We start from the raw sequence: 21,609 nt of genomic DNA on the forward strand, positions 1-21,609 counted from the left end.
TAATGCATACCAGTTTAACAAAGTGCATGCTTCTAAAAAATTTTTGAACTGGCAAGCTAAAATGATCCATGTCTTCTTTCCCACCCACCCCCTAAAAAGAAGTTAATATAATTTAGAACCTAGCATTTAAAAAATATGGTCATGACACGTCTGGGAGAAAGACCGCTGATGGAACATGCTTGAATTGGCAGAATGATAAATCAAAAACCTCCTGGGTTTTGTTTTCCTGTTTTGTTTGGAAGCCGCAGAAAGCAGGTTATTAACAGAACTGTGTCACGGAAAAGAAAACTGTGAATACCTGATACTTTCCGTTTTGTCACGCGGTGCGCACACACAGAAGCACACGGGCGTGTGCACTCCCTCACTCACACACTGTCCGCACACGCACGCACGCGCACACACACGCAGCCACCCACCGCTGGGGGAGGAGGACACAGAGGAGCGAGGTCAGACAGCACGTGCGCGGGCACTCGCCGGCTAGCCGCCTGGTGTGCAACTTTGGGTTGGGTATCCTCTCAGCTCTGCCTGGTGGTCTTGGTCTCAACACCTGTCCTGGGAAAGCCACCCCAGAGATGGGGCAGGCTGCGGAGAAATGTAAGGCATACTTCGCTGGGAAGGAAGGAAGAAATCCATGCTCCATGCTCAGACGCGAGTTTCAGAGGAGGACGGGCCTTTGTTTTCCCTTTGGCCTGCTCTGTCTCGCCGGGGAGGGGTGGGGAGGGGTGGGGGAGGTAGGAAACCACGGAAAAAGGAAGGAGAGAAGGAATAAAGAGAATGAGGACAACGGTAAAGGATACTAATAATAAATAAGAACAAAACAGACGAGGTGGGCCAGTGGAACTCGAGGTCAAACAGGACAAATGACTTTTTCCGCCTGCGCCGCGCGCCCCGCACCTTAGATGGACTTCCGGCGCCTCATCAGCCTGTGGCTGTCGGTAAAGCTATGTAACCCGGGAGAAACGGAGCTGATGGGGGAGGGGAAGAGGCTGTTTTTCAATGTGCTTGGTGAGATCTCCTCGATCTTGTACGAGATGGAGTGGAAGTACTGGGGGGCGAGCTTGGCGCTGAAGGAGTTCTGCTGCGCGGCCGGGCGGCCGCCGTACTCCTGCGGTCGGTAGCAGGTGCAAGAGCACACGGACTGCAGGTCCGGCACGTCCGCCTTGTACCGGGGCCGGCCCTGCCGCGCCTCCTCGGGGATGTGGATGACCATGCTGTTGCGGTTTCCGGCCAGCGACGCCCTCTCCTCGGCGTCCCGCCGCTCGTCCTCGCTGTTCATGGTCAAGAACCTGAGGACCACCAGGTTGAGGAAGGCCCCGATGACCGTCAGCCCCACCAGGATATACATAAAGCTAAAGGCCACGTAGAGCGGCTTCTTTTGCAGGGCGCCCTTGGTCTGCAGGGCCACGTAGTCCCCGAACCCAATGGTAGTCAATGTGATGAAGCAGTAGTAGTAGGCGTGGAAGAAGCTCCACTCCTCGCACTGGGAGAAGGCGGCCGCCCCGATGCACAGCGTCCCCATGCAGGAGAAGAAGCCCACGGTCACCATGTTCTCCATGGACACGTCGGTGTTGCGCATGCCGCAGCACTTCTTGATGCGCTTCAGCAAGTACCGCACGAAGGTGTTCATCCGCTCGCCCAGGCTCTGGAACATGACCAGCGTCAGCGGGATGCCCAGCACGGCGTAGAACATGCAGAACGCCTTGCCCGCGTCGGTGCCGGGGGCGGCGTGCCCGTAACCTGAGCGGAGGGGGCGAGAAAACAAGGAGAAGGAGTGAGGCGAGGTCCCGTGAGGTCTGGGGTGGGGTCGGACTTGGCACTGCGGTGGGCATGGGGCGTGGGTGTGCCCATAACCTGGCAGGGAGAGGAAGAGGAGGACAAGGGAGGGCCAGGGAAGAGGTGTCACTTGAGGCTGGGGTTGGGAAGGGGGTCGGGGCACTTCCATCGGGATGGAATCTGGGGCCTGCCATATCCTGGAGTGAGGGGAGAAGAACAAGGAAGAATCAGTGAAGTGTCCTTTGACACTTAGGGACGGGAGCATTTGGGGGCATTTCATTGGGGCCAGCTCAGAGGAAGAGTACAGAGGGCATTTCATTGTTCTTAGAGCAAAACAAAGGTTTTAAAAGGAAAAGCAGCATACTCACTAATAAGAAGACTGCAAACGTAGTGAGTTCAAGGGAGAGAATTAAACATGCCCACCGTGGATGAACATTACTGTCGCATACCAGGCTCCGTGTGGAGTCCTCGTCCTGCAGGGCCCCATTCTGACCTCCTAACAACCCCACACACTAGGCATAATGAGTCTGACACTGAAGACAAGAAAACTACATTCTTTAATAGTAGGATAACTTGAGTCCTTCAGAGCTGGGATTTGAACCCAGAGTTTTTAGGCACCAAGGATGAGGCTCAAAAGCAGAGATTCTGCGTCAAGAGAAGTAACTGCAGAGTGTACTATAAACACCACGAAGGCGAAGACTTGTGACCTGTTCTGTTCACTGCCGGATCCCCCACACCTGGAGTAACACCTAGCACGTAGAAGATTTAGGAAATGAAGGAAGATGGTTGTGCCACTGTGTGAGTCTGAGCTTCTTAGGAAAGAGGGCGCAAGTAATCCTCTAAGAACCACACATATGTAAGTGCTTTTGGAACTCTTCATGCAACTTCGCAGCACATCACTTCATTAATCCCCTACATCAATTGTGCAAAGCTGAGTCTCTATTTTGCCACATTCAGAAAGAGGATGGGGTGCTGGAAGGGTGGACTTACCTGCCAGGTGTCCTTCAGCTACTTAGTCATAATAATATCAGAGCCAGGATAGGATCTGTACAACACGGCAGGAAGAACGAGATTCAGTGGGCTCTAGGTCAAGTTCTGGGCTAATACTGCCCAGGAAAAAAACAAAAAACAAAAAACGAAACCCAAATCACAGGCAGTATTTGGACTGACAGCTTGGAGGATGAACATGGCCTTCCAACATCTCAAAGCCTGCCCCATCAAGAAAGGTTTCCCTGATATTACCCAGAGCCGTATGCTCATGGGCTCCTAGTCATTTAACCGGCTGTATTATTATTTTGGGCACCAGACCACCTCTCCCAGCCCTGGCTTCTTCATCTGTTACATGGGATAATAATAATTCCCAGGTGGGGGTGTGCTGATCTGCTAAGTCGCACAGCACCTAGTCCAGGGCCTGGTACTCTGTAGGGACCAACCAGACCCCAAGACCTCCACGCCGCCCACTGTCTCCCACAGAAAACTTCATCTGACTGCTCAAGCCCACACCTCTCCACCAAGGCTTCATCACTTTGCCTGTCTCTCCCCTGGCAGGAATTTGTGCTGTGTCCTACGTGCCCCAGGGGCCATACTCTCACTACAGAGATGACATCATTTGTTTGCCTCCAGGATGCCTTCTCTTCATCCTCTTTGGCCCTCAGCCCCACTGAGCCAGCACTGAGCTCCAGCCCCTCAAAAACCGCATAGTCTTTGCAAAAGAGGGAAAATGATATGAAGGAGGAGTCAGGCCAGAAAAGATAGAATGGGGAAGCAGAAAGCTAATAGGGAGAGCAACAAATATAGCAATAGAAATCCAACAGCGAGAACAGAGAGAAATACAGGTTTAAAATAAATTTTGAAAGCCTCAGAGACCTTCAGGAAAATATCAAAAGGCATCCCAGAAGGAAAAGAGAAAACAAGACCAAAAAAATTTGAAGAAATAGCCAAAATTAACCAAATTTGGTGAAAGGCACAGGTTTACAGATTCAAGAAGCCCAGTGAACTCCAAGTAGGATAAACAAAGAAAACCACACATCGGTGTCAAACTGCTGAAAACCAAAGAGAAATCCCTAAGGCAGCCAGAGAGAAACAAGATATCACCTAGAGAATGATGTGAATACCTCTTCCTTCTAATCATAAACAATGGGGGCCAGGAAACAGTGCAATAACATCTTTAAGGAGCTTAAAAAAAAAAAAAAAAGACTGTTAACCCAGAATTGTCCATCCACAGGAAATATCCTTTAAGAATGAAGTCAAAATACATTTTTACATGAAAGAAAACTTGTTTCCAGTAGATCTGCACAGAATATTACCAAAGGAAGTTCTTCTTCCTAGAGGGAAATGATACCAGATGGAGTCTTAGGTCTTCAGGAAAGAATGAAACACATCTTGGTAAACAACTGGGTTTATATTTATACAGAATGCAGGGGTGGGAGCCCTACTATATCTCCAGATAGCTCACCTGCGTAGCTGATACAAAAGCCAGATGGATGGTGGAAAACAGTAGAATGTTGGAAACTGAGTAAGGTGGTAATATTAGCTAATGGTACCGGATGTGATATATTTACGAGAGGAAACCAACACAGCATTTGCTGGGTCAAAAATTGCACCTGGGGTGCACAGACCGCACCCATTCCTGTCAGTAGCGACGTTCAGAAGCGGTTTCCTTCACATGGCTGGACAGCAGTATGTCTGTAGACCCTGTGTCTGGTCTCCTGTCATCTGTCCTACTGCATATTGAAAGGACTTCATCATTCTGATGCCCCCAGTATATCTCACTGCTCCATTGTCCCCCTTCCCCCACAGTGGGGACATGCCTCAGTAAGGTGCGTGAGAGAGCGTGGGAGATGAACGCCACCAAAGTTCAGGGCCTTCCACATTAATAAATCTCTGGCCCTGTGATTTGGGCACAGGACTCTTCCCGCTACAATGACAGATAAGCTGCTGAATGTACAACGGTTCTGGGAAGGAGACAGCCAGGCAGGACATCTTCAATTTCCCCATCCGGACGCACCCACCTCCACCCTGCTGTCTGGTTTCCAGTTAGTTGGTCAGGAGGTCAGAAGGGAGGAAGGTGAGGACCTTGCAGGCTCACATCATGGAGCTACTCTCTACAGTTCCAGTAACTGTTCCCAGACACACGGACAGCTCTCCACCATTGCTCATCCAGAATGCCACAGCTTCCCTGGTTGCTTTCCCTCCACCAGACCCACGCTTTCCAGAAGAGTCTATAAACAGCCCACTAATATCTCAAATTGAGAGTGCTACTTCCTGCAAAGGCCGAACGGATATACCGTGTGTATTCTCCACTGGATCTGCTCACCATCTCTGCTCTGACACAACACTGCAGGCACTGCCTATGGACAGGTCTATACCTATCACGTCTATGTACAGGGTATGCATAAACTCTGCAACCCACAGATGTGGCATCTATGGGTACTTCCTATAGAATATGTATGGCATACCCTTGGAACGACATGCACAGTACGCCTGTGCGGGGAGAGTAATACACGCACATACACACACCACATATACCGATACATAGAAAGCATATACAGCGTACCCACAGCACCCCTGCAGTCATGAATGGATTTGTCTACGCGGTATGTGTGCATGTGCATGTGGACTACGCTCAAGGCACCGGATGTGTGCACACGTATGTGTGTGCTGCAGGGAATGCCGGTGCGTATTTATAAGTCACCAGCACACATCATAGCTGCGAGTTACAAGGATGAGAAGAGAGGGAACGCACGTGCACCAGACGTTGGGAAGACGCCTCTCCTTCCCAAGAGGACAACAGGTACAAATCTCCAATGTTCTCACAGAACCTGTGTGACAACTCAGGCCCGGGAAGATTGGTTTTTTTCATCTGTGAGTGGATGAATGCACTCTGGCTTCCCTGGGTTGGGAGCCGTATCCGTGTGTTCCAGCGTTTTCCATTCAGATGTGTCCAGACCGTTGACTGTGTTCCAGGACCTGTGCTTGTCACGGGGGATCCACAGGGACTTCTTTCCCCCAAATCTTCCCAAGGGGCTCCAGCCAGCCAGCCCATGACCAGGGCCCTCCCAGTGCCCAGCACGAGGGGGGCCTTACACGGAGGTTGAGGGCATGGGTGTCAAGGCCATGGAGGACCCCCAGGGGCAGCTGCCTGTTCTCCTTGATCATTTCTGTCCCCCAACCCCTGCTTAGCACTTGTCCTGGGAGCTCAGGAGCTATGGCTCCATCCCCATCCCGGTTTTCTCACTAAGGCCCAGGCTCCCAAGCACCTTCCTCCTCTACTTCTGAGCCCTGCAGGGGCAACACAACCTCAGGAATGCCATCTAGGACTAGATCATTCGTCCTTCCATCATTGCAAATGAGTAATTCATCCTTCTGGCAAAGCAATGTCTAACAATGATTTACACCGGGCTCAGGAGGCCTGCACAGGGCACAGAAGAGCTACTGCACCCAGGTCGTCCCAGAGGGATCCCTTTGAGGGGCTGCTCCGCCGCGCCCCTCAACTCACTGGCCGCAAGTGCAGGATGAGGCTGAGAAAAGGAGGGGAGAGAGGCTTGTAGCCGCCCTGCAAGGGATGGGACTGTCCTTCCCCAGCCCTGGGCCTGGCACCCCTGCAGGTGACCAGCCCTGACCAGCATGAGCACCGCCCTGAGCCCCACCAGCTGGAGAAGGCGCAGGCCACCGGCCCCCGGCTGCAAAGCTCCCTGCACACAGGAGATGCAGCGCCTCGCTCATCCATCCACACCAAGCTGTGCCCCCCCTCCTTCCTGCTGACTTTTCTGCATGTGCGGGGTCAGGGACAAACTTACTCATGGCCCCAATGCTGGCCCGGATAGGCTGCTCGGGTGGCCACTGGGGGCCAGGTCCCTGGGGGTGGGGACTGCTGACCAGGATGGTGATTGCACTGACAGTCTGAAAAGCCACCCCCTGGTGCTGCGCCCCAACATCAGGCTCCCTGACCTCCAGGGCGCGGGACCTCAGATGAGTCACCCAGGAGTCTGTCTGAGGTGCTGACCCACCCACCTTCCCCCGCCTGCCTCCCTCACCCCTCAGCACACAGCACCTGGTGTCGCCCCAGCCTCCCGACCCCTGCCAGGGCCCTGCTCCCTATCCTTCCACCTGGCAGTGTCAGTGCAGTGCCGTGGGGCTGGCCAGGAGGGAGCAGAGATGCTCACAGGTTCCCGGCCCCGCACTGGAGCTGACAAGGACACAGATCTGAATCAAATTCAAGGGCCCTTGCTGCCATGAGGAGTAGGGTCCTTGTCAGAGGGACCCCAGCTCCTGAGACCCAGCTTAGCTCCCCTGAGTGGTGGGGCTGGTGCTTGGGGCCCAGGAAGGGTGCCAGAGGGGGCCAGGGGTTGAATGCCCACTACGGCCCTCCCCAGGCCAGGCCCTGTGCGGGTTGCAGGAGAATCAGAGAGGACAAAAGAGCGGACCGGCAGCTCCGGGGAGGCGGAGCAGTGTCAGAATCATCGGCTTGGCCTGTACGTGCCCAATGCTGGGGAAGCACAGAAGAGCGCCCAGCTCAGACTGGGTCAGCCCGGGCTTACCGCCTCTCAGGAGCCTCCAGAGTTTTGATGGATGAACAGGAGTTTGCTCAGGCTGCCCACCACTGCTGGATTCTGACATTACTCTGTGCATCAGCCCCTCTCCCCGGGCCTGGGCCCTCTCTGTCAGCAGGTGGCAGGGCCCAGAACCAGGCCTGAGCCCCGGATCCTGGCCTCCCCACCAGGAGCGCTAAGGGCAGGGCAGGTAGAGCGGGAGGGCAGAGCTGGTGTGGGTGCGTGTGGTGACGAAGCTTTAGGAGAATGGAAAGGAAGGCCCTGTGCCCTGCCCCCCATATTCCAGCACATGAACCCCCCACTCCTGGAGGGTGCTCACGTGCTAAGCCCAGAGGGGGCTGGGGTATTCTAAGAGCTACAAGGTTATCCTTATGAAGAAGGCATGAAGGCGGCCCTGGAAAAGGCCGACCGTCCCCATAATCAGAGGGTTAAAGCGAGGACCAGGGGCAGGCATGCCGCCCCAACTCCACACAGCGGGCCAGCAACAAGCTTTCGAAGTTCCAATCGGAAAAGGACAAATGGACTATAAAAACAATAAACCCCGCTTTGAAAAGCTGTCTGTGGACTCTGCGCTGCCACTCCTGGACATCCCAGAAGGACACCTCAGTTTTCCCATCTGTGAAATGGAGCAGAGATGAAGCTGGAATGAGAGGCTCTCGTCAGATCCCCAGGGCCCCTCCCTGCGACCATCTGTGTCGCCAAATTCTTGGGTGGAAGCCCTAGCCCCCACATGATGATACCTGGAGGTGAGGCGCTGGGTGGGGGAGGGATCAGGGCTACATGAGTTCATGAAGGCTTCGGGATGCGGTTAGTGTCCTTCTAAGAGAGGAAGGGACCAGAGCTCGCTCCCTCTCTGCCATGAGCAGACACGGTGAGAAGGGGGTGTCTGCTGCCAGGAAGAGAGCCCTCCCTCAACCCTCCCCCAGCCCTCTCCCAGCCCTCAGTATGCCAGCACCTTAACCTTGGACTCCCAGCCTCCAGAACTGGGAGAGTACCTGTGGTTTAAGCCCCCAGTCTGGGGTATTCTGTCACTGCAGCCTCTGAGCCCAGGCCACGCTGGAGCTGAGCCCCCACCCCAGGCTGGCACGCGGATGCTGGGTGCAGGCCTTCCAGCCCCAGGTGCCCCTGCACGTCCCAAGCCAGTGAGGCCTAGGCGTGATGGAAAGGACCAGCCACCTGCTCGCTCTGCGCCCACCTCCCATCTCCAGACCCAGGGTGGGGGCTGGGGGCCTCCAGGGCAGCCCCACCCCCAGACTCCTCTCTCACCCACAGACACTGACTGACCCTGCTGGAGAGTCCCAGCTGAGGCCACCACGGGCCGGGCTGTTGGCAGGGGGGTCCTCTCCTCCCTCCGTCCCCCTGCCTCCTGGCCAGACTGTGAGCTCTGAGGGCAGTACTGCCCACCCCTGATGCACCTCTGCGATCCCAGAGCACGGCACAGGGGAGGCATGAGAGAGGCACACAGAGTTCAGACGGATGCATCACTGTGCGAATGGCTTCTGTCTTCCGGACACTGCCTGGGAAGTCTGGCCAGTCCTGAGCCCACTGCTGAGCCCAGCGTGGCTGGGGGGAGTGGTCAGCTCTACCCAAGACACCACATCATCCAGCCTGATTTCACGGCCCCATTAGTATACTTAGCCAACCTCCCTGATCTGCCCTGGGAGAGGCTCGCCGAGAAGAGGCCCACATCTCCTGGCTGTAGCTGGGCAACAAATAAAATGGACAGGGTCCTGCTTTCCGAAGGGGAGCGATACAAGGAAGGAGGCTCATAAAATTAATCATTTCTATTGGGTCTGGGGCTCCCCGAAGAACCAGCTGTGGCTAGAAGGCAGCCCTCCCTTGCAAGATGCCTTCTGCTCCTTGCTGGCTCCTCCTAGATTTTCCAGAAGTCGACAGGCACCAGGTATGAGCAGCTACCTAGACCTGCTCCTATTCTGGACAGTGTTTCATTAGAGATGCCACGAGTATCCGACAGGCTCTCTCCACTGGGAAAAGTCAGGAAGGCAGCTGGGGCCTGTGGGTCACAGACCAGCCTCGCTGCTGACACTCTAGTGCTCAAGAACTGTCTGGGGCTCCCTAGAGCTCCCTGGGAATCTGGGCCCATCACCACTGGCCTAAATGACTGTCCCAGTCTTCCGGAGCACTACACAATTGGCAAAGCTTCCCTGCTCTGGAGTGCCCCTCCCTGAAGTCTGCCCTGGTCCCTTGGCCAGAAGAGATTGACCTAGCTTTGAATTCCCACTCCAGGACACCACAATGGAGTGGACAAGACTGGTCCCCAGCATGGGGCCGACTCAGGTTGGAGCCCTGATTCTGCCCCTTAGGGACCTTGGGTGGTCACTTCCCTCCCCAGGCACCCTCTTTCTCTTCTGTCAAGTTCAGGGGGGCTGGGCTGCTCCTTGAGCAGCAGCGGCCGTCACAGCTAGCGGCCGGGTGAGGGTGGTCGTGGCCATCCCCTCCGGCCCACAGCCACCTGGGCTGGGGACAGACCGCCCCACACAGGGAAGGAGGTGGCTATACACAGGCCCTGGGCAGTGGGAACTCACTGCTGGAAGAGAATGAAATATTTATAAAGGACACACAAGGTTTTTGTGCTGATAGGAATTAAAATAGCACACTTTCCATTAAAGAATGACTCAGGGTGGCTTTGAGCAGGGAGGTGCCAGGGAGGGGAGCTGCCCTCGGCCCCTTCTGCTTCCCGGCTGGCTCCCCACTTCAGTGTGCAACAAGCATCCCACTCATCCAGCCTCCCTGGCGCTGGCCTTGCTCAAGCCCCCGAATGAGCTCCGCATGATTATTAAGACCCAGGTGTCTGCAAACACCAAAAAGGAAAATGACTCATGGGGCCACGGGGGATGGGGAGGCGGAGAGTGGGCACGAAGGGTCCTCAGGAGGTAACTGGGTAGGATCAGTAACTCCCAAGGCCTGCATCTGGCTCCATCTGCCACGTATTGCCCGTGACCTTGGGAAAGCCACCTGGACCCTCTAAGCCGGGGCTTCCTCTCTGTAAAGGGGACTACAGAGTAAAGCAGTCCCTTCCAGGTACTACAAAGCTTGTCCGTGTTCATCTGAGAGGGATGCCCGTTGTTGCAGCTGCCCCAGGTGGGGTCGTCCTTCTCTCAATGTAACAGAACCGGGTACCACCATGTGGCCTTGGCTCATGTGCAGGTCTCCCCATTCATTTCTTTTTTTAAGATTTTATTTATTCATTTGACAGAAAGAGAGAGAGGGAACACAGCAGGGGAGTGGGAGAGGAAGAAGAAGGCTGCCAGTGGAAGAGCCCGATGTGGGGCTCGATCCCAGAACGCCGGGATCACGCCCTGAGCCGAAGGCAGACACGTAACGACTGAGCCACCCAGGCGCCCCAGGTCTCCCCATTCGAACCCTAAGAGAGGAAGGTGCTTCTTATGGGCTCTGATTGGGTCGCCAGCCGAGCCCCGAACCAATGAGACTTTTGCTCTTTCCTGCCCAACTAGGAGGGTGCTAGAGTGTTTTGTCCAGAGCCAGCGAAGTCATTTCAGCACCACGAGGGTGAGCGCAACTACAGAGAATTCCCTACCCTGAGAGACAGGGTGTACCACTCCACCCCCGTGTCTGAGCCCAGCTGAGAGTCAGCCCTACGCACAGTCAGCCTCTTTCTCACTAAGCCTTTTGGTTTCAGCCACTGGTTTGATCATAACTGATTAACACTCAACCCGCCCTACACCTCAGCACGACTGCCAATAATGAAGAGGGGATTTGTATGGATAACACAGCCCTCTGCAGTTCCCACGCCCTGCACCTGACGCGGCTTCTCTTACAAGCGCCTCAGATCCGTCTGCAGGGACATGGCGGGGGGTGGTGAGGGAACCAACGTGAGGGTGGACGGTGGCCCCGGGACAGCCCGGGCCTCTGAAAAAGCGGCTGCAGCCCAGCCGGGCAACAGGGCACAGGCCAGGGCGACCCAACGTCCTGATTTTTAAGGAGAAGCTGGAAATATCAATTTTTTTAAAAAATGTGGACTCTAATTGGTATCTAATTAGACATTTTAAAATGTGGCACAGGCCAAACAAAATAAAACAGGCCATCTGTTTGTCTAAAACAGAGGTCGTGATGCTCCGGAAATGGCAGAAAAGGAGACAAGAACCAGAGGAGAGAAGGCGGGAAAGGGGGAGCAAGTGAGGGTCAGCGAGCCCCACGACACGCGCTGCCCACCACCCTCCGTCCGTGGCCGGGAGCCCGCCGGGGCAGCAAACACTGGTCAGGCCACTTCACAGATGCATAAACCAAGGCAGCAAGAAATGCCATCGCCCCATGGAGGCACCTTCCCCAAGTGGGCTGGGGCCAGCCCTGCCCCCACACGGACAGGAGAGCCACACCGAGGCGGGCACAGTCCTCCTGGGTAGACCGAAGCCCCTCCTATAATCCCCGTGGGGAACTCCACTCCAGAACGCGTGAACCCACTTCACAGATGAAAACACTGAGGCTTTTTGCCCAGGGCCCTCGGGTTCCCAGTCCCAAGCCCTTAGCCCTTCTTGGAGCCATGAGGAGGCCCCGGTGACTTGACTATTCACAGGCTTGGCACCACCCTGTGTTCTCTGGAGGGAAATTTGGCAGATTTGGGGTTTTCTTTAATGAAAGAACAATTCTCTCATATGCTTTTTAAAGTATTATTAATTTCCCAAATAGTCCCCTTGTGGTTTCCCTTCATTTTATGTCTTAAGGGGAAAAGGGAACCTAAAAAATTATTTTTGAAAAATATACAAGCCTCCGAGGCACATATTTCTGACAAGAGCTCACGCCAGGCCTTCCTCCTGCTCGGCGCTGTGCGAGGGTTGGGCGGGCCGGACGCGGGGCGCCTGGGGAGGGCACAGCCCGTGCTGGCCACGGGGAGCCTGCCGATCAGCATGTCAACCTGGCGCCCGCTCCAGCGCCTCTGCCGGATGGACACGTCATCTCCTCGCTGGTCTGCGGTCATCCCTCAGGAGCGCCTCTCAGACCACGGACGCCCGGAAGCCCTGGCCCAGACCCTTCCTTCGTGATCGCAGGATCTAGTCAAATGACGTGTTATTATTCCTATTTATGAATGAGGAAGCAGCCTGGGCAGCCCCGTGTGCGTCCCCCTTAGTCCCCAAAATGTCCCTGCAAGGCGGGCCTCAGGGAGCCCCTGGGGGAGCAGGTGCATGCAGGGGTCCTGCTGCGGGCCACCCGCCCACCCAGGCGTCAGCGGGACAGTAAGACTCAGGGCTTTACAGCTGGCTTGACAGCTCTGTCTGCTCTTAACACAGACCCAAGTAACGAAGACATACGTTCTTTAAAAATCATTTTTAGCAGTTCTACTCTTAGGTATATAGCCCAAAGAGTTGGAAATAAGTAGTCAAACACAGCAGCACTATTCACAACAGCCAAAAGGGAGAGACAACCCAAATGTTCACCCATGGATGAATGGATAAGCAAAACGTGGTCTACCCCTACGATGATGGATTATTACTCGGCCTGGAAGAGGAAGGATATTCCGATACATGGTAGGATGTGCGTGAGCCTGGAAATACTATGCTAAGTGAAAGACGCCGTGCACCAAGGACACATACAGCAGGACTCCTTTATAGGAAGCGCCCAGAACAGGCAAATCTGCAGAGGCGGGAAGCAGATGAGAGGTTGTCCGAGGCTGGGGGTGGATGCCTGATGGGTCGGGTTTTCTCTGGGGATAATGAAATTGTCTTGGAACTGGACAAAGGAGGTGGCTGCACAATTCTGGGAATGTACTAAATGCCACTGGACTGAAGATGTTAAAATGTGAATTTTAAGTTGTAGGAATTTTACTTAAATGAAAAAAGTAAAGAAACCCCTGTTTTTAAAGCAAAACTCTTCTTTCTTTCTACCTGAGGATGAGGGAAGTGGGGAGTGGGGGAGGCCTGGGGTCTGTGGGTTCTGGGAGGAGGCGCTGAGCTGGCCTGGGCACAGGAGCTCAGGGGACACCGAGGCCACTCTGGAGAAGCCCAGGTTCTTGGCAGCACCGCCCTCCCTGCGGGCCTGCTCGGGAGGGGTGCGGGGGGCGGGGGTGCAGCCTTAACACTGGCCGTCCATCTGAAGACCACTGCCCTAGTCGGCACCCACAGTCTCTGGGCTCCCTTAACCAACCCCCACGCGGGCTTCTGGACACAGGTGATAGACATCTGCCCTGAAGCAGCCACAGGACACCCCGCTCACAGAAAGCCCCCGGCATGCAGCTCAGAACACGGCCTGGGGGGCGGTCAGGGCACAGTGGCACCCTCTGACGCAGGGGTGAGGACCAGGCTGGGGGCGGGGGGTGGCCCAGCCAGCTCCCTCTAGCCACAAGATGGCAATGCTCTGATGAGGCACCCACCGGGGTCCCAGCTCTGACCCGAACACGATGGACACCAGAGGCACGATGAGGTCAAGGTCAGCCCTGGCCTCTCGAATACCCTGGCCTGGACCACAGAAGCATGGATCCTGCTGCCCCTGGGAGAGGCTGGGGCCCTCCACCCACCAGACCACTTTGCTTCTGCCACGGAACAGGGACGCGTGCAAGGGGCTGAGACTGGCTAGAAGCCTCTGTCCCTCCGTGCGTCCCTTCAACCGTCCCTCCGTCCCTCCACGTCCTCACACTGGCGGGCCCTCCCTGGGGCCGGCTCCATGGACAGCCGGCAGCGACCGAAGAAGCACGGGCGCCCTCTGGCGGGCACTTGGCGGCCGCAGAGACCCCGTCCTGCCGCAGCCCGCGTCTCCCTGGGCCCGCGTCCAGGGCCTGGGCAGCAGAAAGCCATTCATCTCTTCCGTAGGGATACGGCCCTGTGCTGAGTTTCTCATCAGATGTCCCCATCAGTCAATGGCAGTGCTGACGACAGTGAGTAACTATCCTAACGCCACTGACCACAACCACCGCGGCGGCCGCCGTCGGCTGGGCCAGGAACAGAGCTAAGTGACTTAAAAACTCGTACTGTATGGTGACTAACATAATATAATAAAAAAAAAATCATTAAAAAAAAAAAAAACTCCCTCACTGTGGGGGAGGGGCCGCCGTCCCAGGTGAATGCTGTTACCCCCAGGTGGGTGGGGAGACACCCTTTAAGCCCCGCCCCCCAGGCTCCTGCCACAGGCCCCTGACACCGCCACAGAACCCCAATCCCACTGTGGGGACGGTGGTGCCCGCACCTTCCAGAACATGCCGGAAGCCTGCCTTTTCCTTCCCGCCCCCGGGGCCCCTCCCAGTAAAAGCTTCCCGCTCTTCCTCTCTCCTTTCCTCCTTACCCACAGTACAAAATTCCCCCCCCAACAAAGAAACTAGAAGAAAATTTGGTGAAACGAACCCACATTTAAAAAATTAAGTTCACAGGAAAAAGTATGTAAAACGTGGCTGACTTTGGAAAACCCTGCGGTAGAACAAGAAAATGTGAAACCAAGCACATGGCCTAACAGCCATTCATTAAGTAACAACTGATACATTTTCGGTTTGATGGAGACTGTCTTTCAGGGCTGATTCACCCTGGACTGTGCGAGGGCGAGGGAGCGAGCGGAGTTCACACCGTTCACGCCGGAAAGAATGATGGGACAGAACACGCAGAGCCTGGAATGCCAAATTACTCCTGGCTCTAAGTGCCGGCCGATCGAGACGGGCAGCCACAGCCCCATGAGCTGGCGGACCCACTGCTCTGTTCAGACACTGTCTGCCCTCCACTGGACGGAGACCTGTCCTCTTCAAGGGCCCCCCACCCAAATGCCACCTTCTCCAGGAAGGGTCTCTCCTCCATACCTCAAATCCCCAAAGGACCTCTGGACACACAGGGCTCCAAGTGACATGGAGTTACAGGGCGTGAGGCCAAGACCCTCATCCCTTATCTGTGAAATGGGCACAATTCAAGTCCCCGGAGCCAATAGGGCCCGGAGCCAAGGCAAGGATGCACAGCCAGAGCTGAACACGGTCAACTACACGTCTCTGCCTCTCGGTCACCTAATGAGCTGAAGCGAAGGTGAGAGGCATTGCATTTGTGGCTTCTAAAGCATGGCTTCCTGAACGTAGGTGTTCGCGGGGAGCGGACGGCCTGGGCTCTTAGGACCGTGCAGGTCCTGAGTCGGGAGGCCTGGGACTCTGCATCTCTAACCGGGTCCTTGGTGCCACGCGGCTCTGTGGAGCTCCTGCCGTTTAGGAAGGGCCTGCAGAGAAGCCAGGCACATAGAGCTGGAGGAACTGAACTCGTTTCCTGTTCTGTACCTGTGAGAGCCTGATGGCAGCAGACTCGCTTCCAGGCCCTCAAGTGTTGAGAGATGCTCATTTTGTCAAGAAGCAACAGAAGCAGGCGGGTTCCAGCCCAGACCGCTGGTGCCCACCCACCTACGTGACCTCCTCCCGCTCCTGCACACACAGCTGGCCCACACTGTCCCTTGCAAGTAGACACGGCGTATGACTCAGTGCCAGCAGCAGGGTTCCGGTTTGGCCCATCAACAGCGGCCTCGCGACTCTCTCTCTCCACCCCCCTTTCCGGAGTGTGTCTCTCCCCTTTCCTCTCTGTCCACCCCCTTCTCCCTCTCCCCGCCCCTCTGTCCCTAAGATGCAGAGGACTCAGGATCTTGGGAGGACAGAGCCTCTGGCTGGCAGAAGTTGGGGTTCCTGAACAACCGTGCAGAACAGGGCCCTGCTGACCTGCAGTGACTACCCGGAGAGGAAAAGCCATTTGTACTGCATTGAGCCCGAGCCTCGGGGACGCACCTGCGTGCATCTCACAGTAAGCACTTTGTAGATGTCACCGTTTACCAGCTTAGAGGCCGAACCCCAAAAACAGATCGGTGCAGACTGACATCGCCCACCAGACCCAAGGAGAACCCTGACTTGGGTGTGGACACGGACAGCCCGCAAAGCGCTTCTGACCCTGTCTTCCCATCTGCCAGGTGGTCAGCGCCGGGACACTCCTGTCCATCTCACAGGGGAGAAAACTGGATCTCAGGCCCTGTGCGTGCACAGACACGCACACGCACATGCAGACACACACGCGTGCACATACACACACCCCTCTGCGTCCCTGGACACTCTGTTGAGAGTAACAAAAAAAGGATCAAGATAAACCCTGAGGAACATTAGAAGCCCCGCCCCCCTTGCCTCGGTTTTAATAGTAAACATGCACCAAACGTGAGTGCTTATAAAAAGCATAGAACGATGCTTGGCATGGAGCCTGTCTCGGTTTCCTTGCTGGCAATCAAGGATAAGAAGAGCTCCGGCCTCTTGAAGCTGTAAGGGTTAATGATGTCTGCCCAATTACTTGCCCAAGGACATACAGCTATTAGGGGGACAGTCCTCAATTGCCACAAAACCACCCTCGTCAATCTCCTCTAAAAGGGCCGCCTCCGGCACCTGCGAAAAACATATGCACACACGTGCACACACTCAGACACACACAGCCCAGACCCTCCCTTACGCAGAGTAACCCAAGGTGACCCCCAGTCTCAAGGCGGAGTGGAAGAACCCAGGCTTTGAGGCAGACCAGCTCGGCCTGACTCCCGTTCATCTGCACGCCTTCAGGAACAGGCTTCTGCTGGTCTGTCCTGGAGACCAAGTACACACCAGGACGCAGACACGAGTACCAGGCACGGGCCTCCCTAAAGTCAGGGTCCTCTCCCTGGACCCCCAGGTGCTTTGATTTTGCCTTTCAGTTTCCAAGATGCCCTAAAAATGTCCATGAGCTTGTCCCAGGTGCACACAATTCTTATTTCTTCCACCTTATGCCTCAGGACCTTTGCACATGCTGTGCTGCTGGCCTTGAACACCCCTCCTCTGCTCCACACCCTGCCTGCAGGCTCACCCTCTCTGCCCTCAGCCTCAGGCTGGGATGGCTCCATAGAGAGGACCCACAGGACTGAGTCAAAGCACTCCTGCTTCTTGGCTCCCTTAGGCTGGTGGTCTCGAGCTCAAATGGCTTCTGGGACCAGGGAAGCACCATTCACAAGGAAGCAGGACTTGTCTGAGAGGTCAGAGGGAGATGGAGACCCTGAGGAAGGGGAGAGCCACCAGGGAGCTCCAGCAGGGTGGCCTGGGAAGGGGTGGGGGGCCTGACCTTCCCCTTCTCTGAAAGGCAAACATCCAGATGCGTGAACAGGGCACAGACCAAGTGTCTGCAAAGCCCCTTCCATACAGATAAGTCCTCATCTCAGCAAGAGGCATTTGTGTCTGTAGGCCAGTGGTCTGCCCTTGCCCTCTCTGTAGCCCTCACTCCCTGTGGGGCCCACAGGTCACGGGGACTACGAGTCCACTGTCACTAGCCATCACTTGAGATTTCCCACACCCTCCTGTCCCCTGTAAAGGGCCCTTTACGGAAGCTGACTGAGTTATCTGCACGGGGGAGCCTGTCTATCCCATCCAGACTGGCAGGAACACCTCAAGGGCAAGCTCCGACCCCAACTTGTTTCTGGAGCCCTGGGGCCATGCCTGGCACACAGGGGGCGGCTGCTTGCCAAAGGGCTGGACAAGGAAGGCCACCCTGTGGTGTCTCTCCACCTGGCATCATTACACATGGATTGGAAAGTTTGAGTAAATGGCATCCTTGAGCGGAGGGGGCAGTAGGTAGTTTATAAATAAATAGGTTCCCCAGGCAGGCCAGGCCTGCCCTGGACTCCTAAGTGAGGGGACCCTCTGCCAGTGTGCATGGGACCTGTGTTCTGCCAGAAACTTTCAGGGGCTTGGTCCAAGGGGCGCTGCCCAGGGCATGGGAGTGATCTGTGGATGGAGAGACGCCATCCATGCAGACACACTAGTCCTGCCGGTCCCTGGCTCGGTCACCATCTGCATCACTCCTCTGCTGCGTGCAGACCCTGGAGGTCGGGCTGGGCGGAGTCAGGCATGCGGTGCCCCACACAGAGCACTCGAGCTCCTGTGCTCTTCACCCCACACGGAGCCCCAACATCCCGTACATAAAGCCTCTATATAAATTTGTGAAAAGAAAGAGTAAGTGAAAACAAAACCATGAGGAGCATAACGATATCAGCCAGGGGCTAGCCACTGTCTGAAACCCCAAAGTGCCCATAGTGCGTATAGTCACTATACCTGTATTTTAAACAAGGAAACTGAGGCTCGGGGTTAATGAGCAACACAAGGTCACTCAGCTGACCAGCTGGGAAAGTGGGGATTCAAATCCAGACCCTTGCCTGCCCCAAACCCCTGTCCCCCGGGCCACCTACTGCCAGAGCGAGGTCAGGTTGTCCACATATGACAGAGCAATGCTGGGTGTCCCGCGGGAGGATGGAAGTGGCGAGCCTGGCCAGCTGAGGGGCATGGGGGAGGGCAGGGAAGGAGGCCAGGGCAAGAAGAAGGGAAGGCAGCGAAGACGCAGGTGGGAAGTACCGAAGTGGACAAGAGGCGGCTGACATCAGGAGTCCACCTGCCTGTACAGGAATGGAATGTCACAGTCCAGCGTGGGGGCATCTCCTCCCGTCCTATCCCGGAGGATGAAATGGTTGTCATTTTTGCATTCCCCGTACCTGGCACAGGTGAGCACCTTGCTTAATTCCCTCCTTCGTTCAGCAGGTGACTACCGAGCACGTAGCATGCCAGGCACTGGGGAGCCTGTGGCCATGGTGGCCGCAGTGACGGGGACCACGGGAATGACCACGGCGTAAGGATGAGCCTGAGGATGACTGTCCGGGTGGAGCCCTGTTCTAAAAGCTCTCAGTCAGCTGCCGGGTCCGCAGAAGGCACAATGCTCGCGAGGGTGTGAGTGCTGACTCAGGGTCTCACCTGCCGAGCTCCGCCCACCCAGCCCCTGCCTGTGATTGGGACCCAGCCCCGCCCCCCGCATCTGAAGAGGCCCCCCCCCCACCCCACCCGCCCCACAGAGAGGGGTCTGCCCAGACACCTCCGTGCCCGCTGCAGGAAACGTTTACAAACAGAAGCTGGCCTCAATTCATCTCTCCAGAGCCATGGAGCCCTTTTAATTAAAGCAGCCGCCCAGCTGTCCGTGGATGAGGGATGGCCCTGGACCATGAGAGCGGCCCTGCATCTGTCTTGTTAGCGGCCTGGTGTCCCGGAGCTGCCTGTGCAGGGCGAGGGCTGGGGGGGGGCGCAGCTTTGGCCAAGGAGGCCGGACGGAGAGGGCCGCCCCAGCCTGGGGTGCAGGGAGCTCTCTGCCAGGACGGGCTGTCCCTGCTCAACCCTGGGGAAAACAAGGACCAGCTTGGATTGTTGGCTGCCGCAGGCGTGGACCCCTCAGAGTCTCCGGAGCGCCCAGCTGCTGGCCGCAGGGATGCTGCGCCGGGAAAGGCGGCCTTCATGGGATGGGCCTGGGAGGAGCACTGGGCTCAGGTCACAGATGGCCTCTCTGGGACTCTGCTTCCCCTCTGTCACTTGGGAGTGAGATGGGTCCTGCTGCCCGGGGTGGCCGTGAGGGCTAAAAGGAGTAACCCGGCCAAGCACCTGAACTCTGACGAGGGAGCGACAGATACACAGCAACAGCCACGCGGACGCTAGAAATAGCACAAGACGGCCATCGGTTCTGAGCCTCCTCCCCAGAGCACCGAGACTGGCAGGAAATGACATCACAGGCGTGAAGCACGTAGTAGGCCCTCAACAAATGTTAGTAGAAACCTAATCCCCTCTGCCACCCCCACTGTTCCCCCCCACCCAAACCTGTCCCCAGAACATGGTCCTCCCAGGACGGTCTGCGGCAAGAGCCAGGTCAGTGTGGGAACAGGAAGGCCATCCTTGCCGACAGGACGGGACGGACACTCAGGGAGCCCTGCACCGGCTGATCTCAAGCTGGACTTGTCGTTCTCATCCGGGTCGCCTGGCTGAGCCTGCGTTTCCTCGTCCGTCATAGGGAAAGCAGCCCCCACATCCTCCCCACAGCCCAGCAAGGTGCGCACCGTGTGTGGTGCACATAGCCCAGGCCCGAGCACATGCAAGTCCCAACAGCGGTCACCTCTCCTCCCAGGCCAGTCCCAGGCCACCCCCGCATCTTTCTGCAAATCCCACGTCACTTCCTTTAGGGGAGCCAATCACTCACGCACTTCCCAGCCCACTTCTCAAAGCACGGCCACAAACCATCATGGGAGTCCACACGGTGCTGGTCAAAATGCAGATTCCTGGCCCTGACCCACAGAACCAGGACCCTGGGAGCAGGCCCTGGCATTATGGAACTACCCAGGTGGGGCTCTGGGAGCCACAGCCCGAACAAGAGCAGGGCTCTGGACCTGGCGCCCGTTTCTGGGCCTGGTGTGAGGCAGAAGAGTGGAAGGGTCTCCGGGTTCTAGGCCATCTATACAGGAGTCCACGGGGTAAAAACCCACCAATAAGAGTTTCTTTCTACCAGCCCCACAGGGAGAAAATCATGCCAGACCAGAGCATCGCCCTTGATACCCTTCCTGAAAAAAAGCCAAGGGGGACAGTCGCTTGGGTGGACTTTCTCCTGAATCTGTCACCACTGATGTCCATCACCGTCTGGCACTGAACACCAGCAGCAAGGGGGGCGGGCTGGCAGCTCCAAGGGGGGCTGCGTTCTGTTCATAATGACTCTGTCATCACTATTAGAGAAGACCCGGGTCCTGGCGCCACCTCCTCCATGTCTCAGCTGCGCGACCTTGGGCCAGTCACCTGACCTTGCAGAGATCCAAAACAGACAAACAAAACAAGAAATGGAAAAATCCCCTGAGATCTAATCCTTCTTAACTTCTCTCCTGGGCTTCCAACTACTGCTCTTTATTTCCTACTTCGTAGCTTCTCCCGTTTGTCATTTGCGAATTGTAGGAATCATACTTGCTCGCTATGGCCAATCACGAAGTTTTCTACAAAGGTTGAGAAGCAGGAAAGAATTACCAACAATCCCACCACTTCAAAAGGCACCCGTGTGAGCATTTGGTCACGTTCCCTCCAAGGCCTTCTGCTGAACACATCTTCCGGGGCTGAGAGCAAACAATACAGAAGCAGTTGTGTTGCCTGCTTTCCTCTACTCGTAAGAAAATGGGAGGGGCACCTGGGTGGCTCCGTTGGTGAAGCGTCTGCCTTCAGCTCGGGTCATGATCTCAGGGTCCTGGGATCGAGCCCCGTGTTGGGCTCCCTGCTCTGCGGGAGGTCTGCTTTGCCCTCTCCCCACCCCCTCGAGCTCTTTCTCACTCTCTCTCTCTCTCTCAAATGAATTCTTTAAAAAAGAAAAGAAAAGAAACTACGTGGGCCATCATATTCCCAGCAAAAATTCTTCACCAGCATCGCTTTTAATTCCTCATAAGCTTCGAGTAGATGTGCCATAATTTCTTCACCTAAATAGTCTAAACGGATTCCAGCAGTCTCCACTTTGTGTCTACTGCT

The 21,609-nt window shown here is 56.0% G+C and overlaps 1 protein-coding gene across 1 annotated transcript in view; it reads right to left on the reverse strand.

Moving 5' to 3' along the window:
- Nucleotides 1-761: 761 nt before the first annotated feature.
- KCNK9 (potassium two pore domain channel subfamily K member 9) overlaps nucleotides 762-21,609 on the reverse strand; it is a 76,317-nt gene continuing 55,469 nt past the window's right edge. Inside the window, exon 2 of the mRNA XM_048212566.2 lies at nucleotides 762-1,737. Within this exon, the coding sequence (XP_048068523.1) occupies nucleotides 896-1,737 (842 nt within the window). The 3' untranslated portion in view covers nucleotides 762-895. The remainder of the gene's footprint in view (nucleotides 1,738-21,609) is intronic.

The sequence above is a fragment of the Ursus arctos genome, unplaced genomic scaffold (genome assembly GCF_023065955.2).
Source record: "Ursus arctos isolate Adak ecotype North America unplaced genomic scaffold, UrsArc2.0 scaffold_6, whole genome shotgun sequence".
In the NCBI taxonomy this organism is placed as follows: Eukaryota; Metazoa; Chordata; class Mammalia; order Carnivora; family Ursidae; genus Ursus; species Ursus arctos.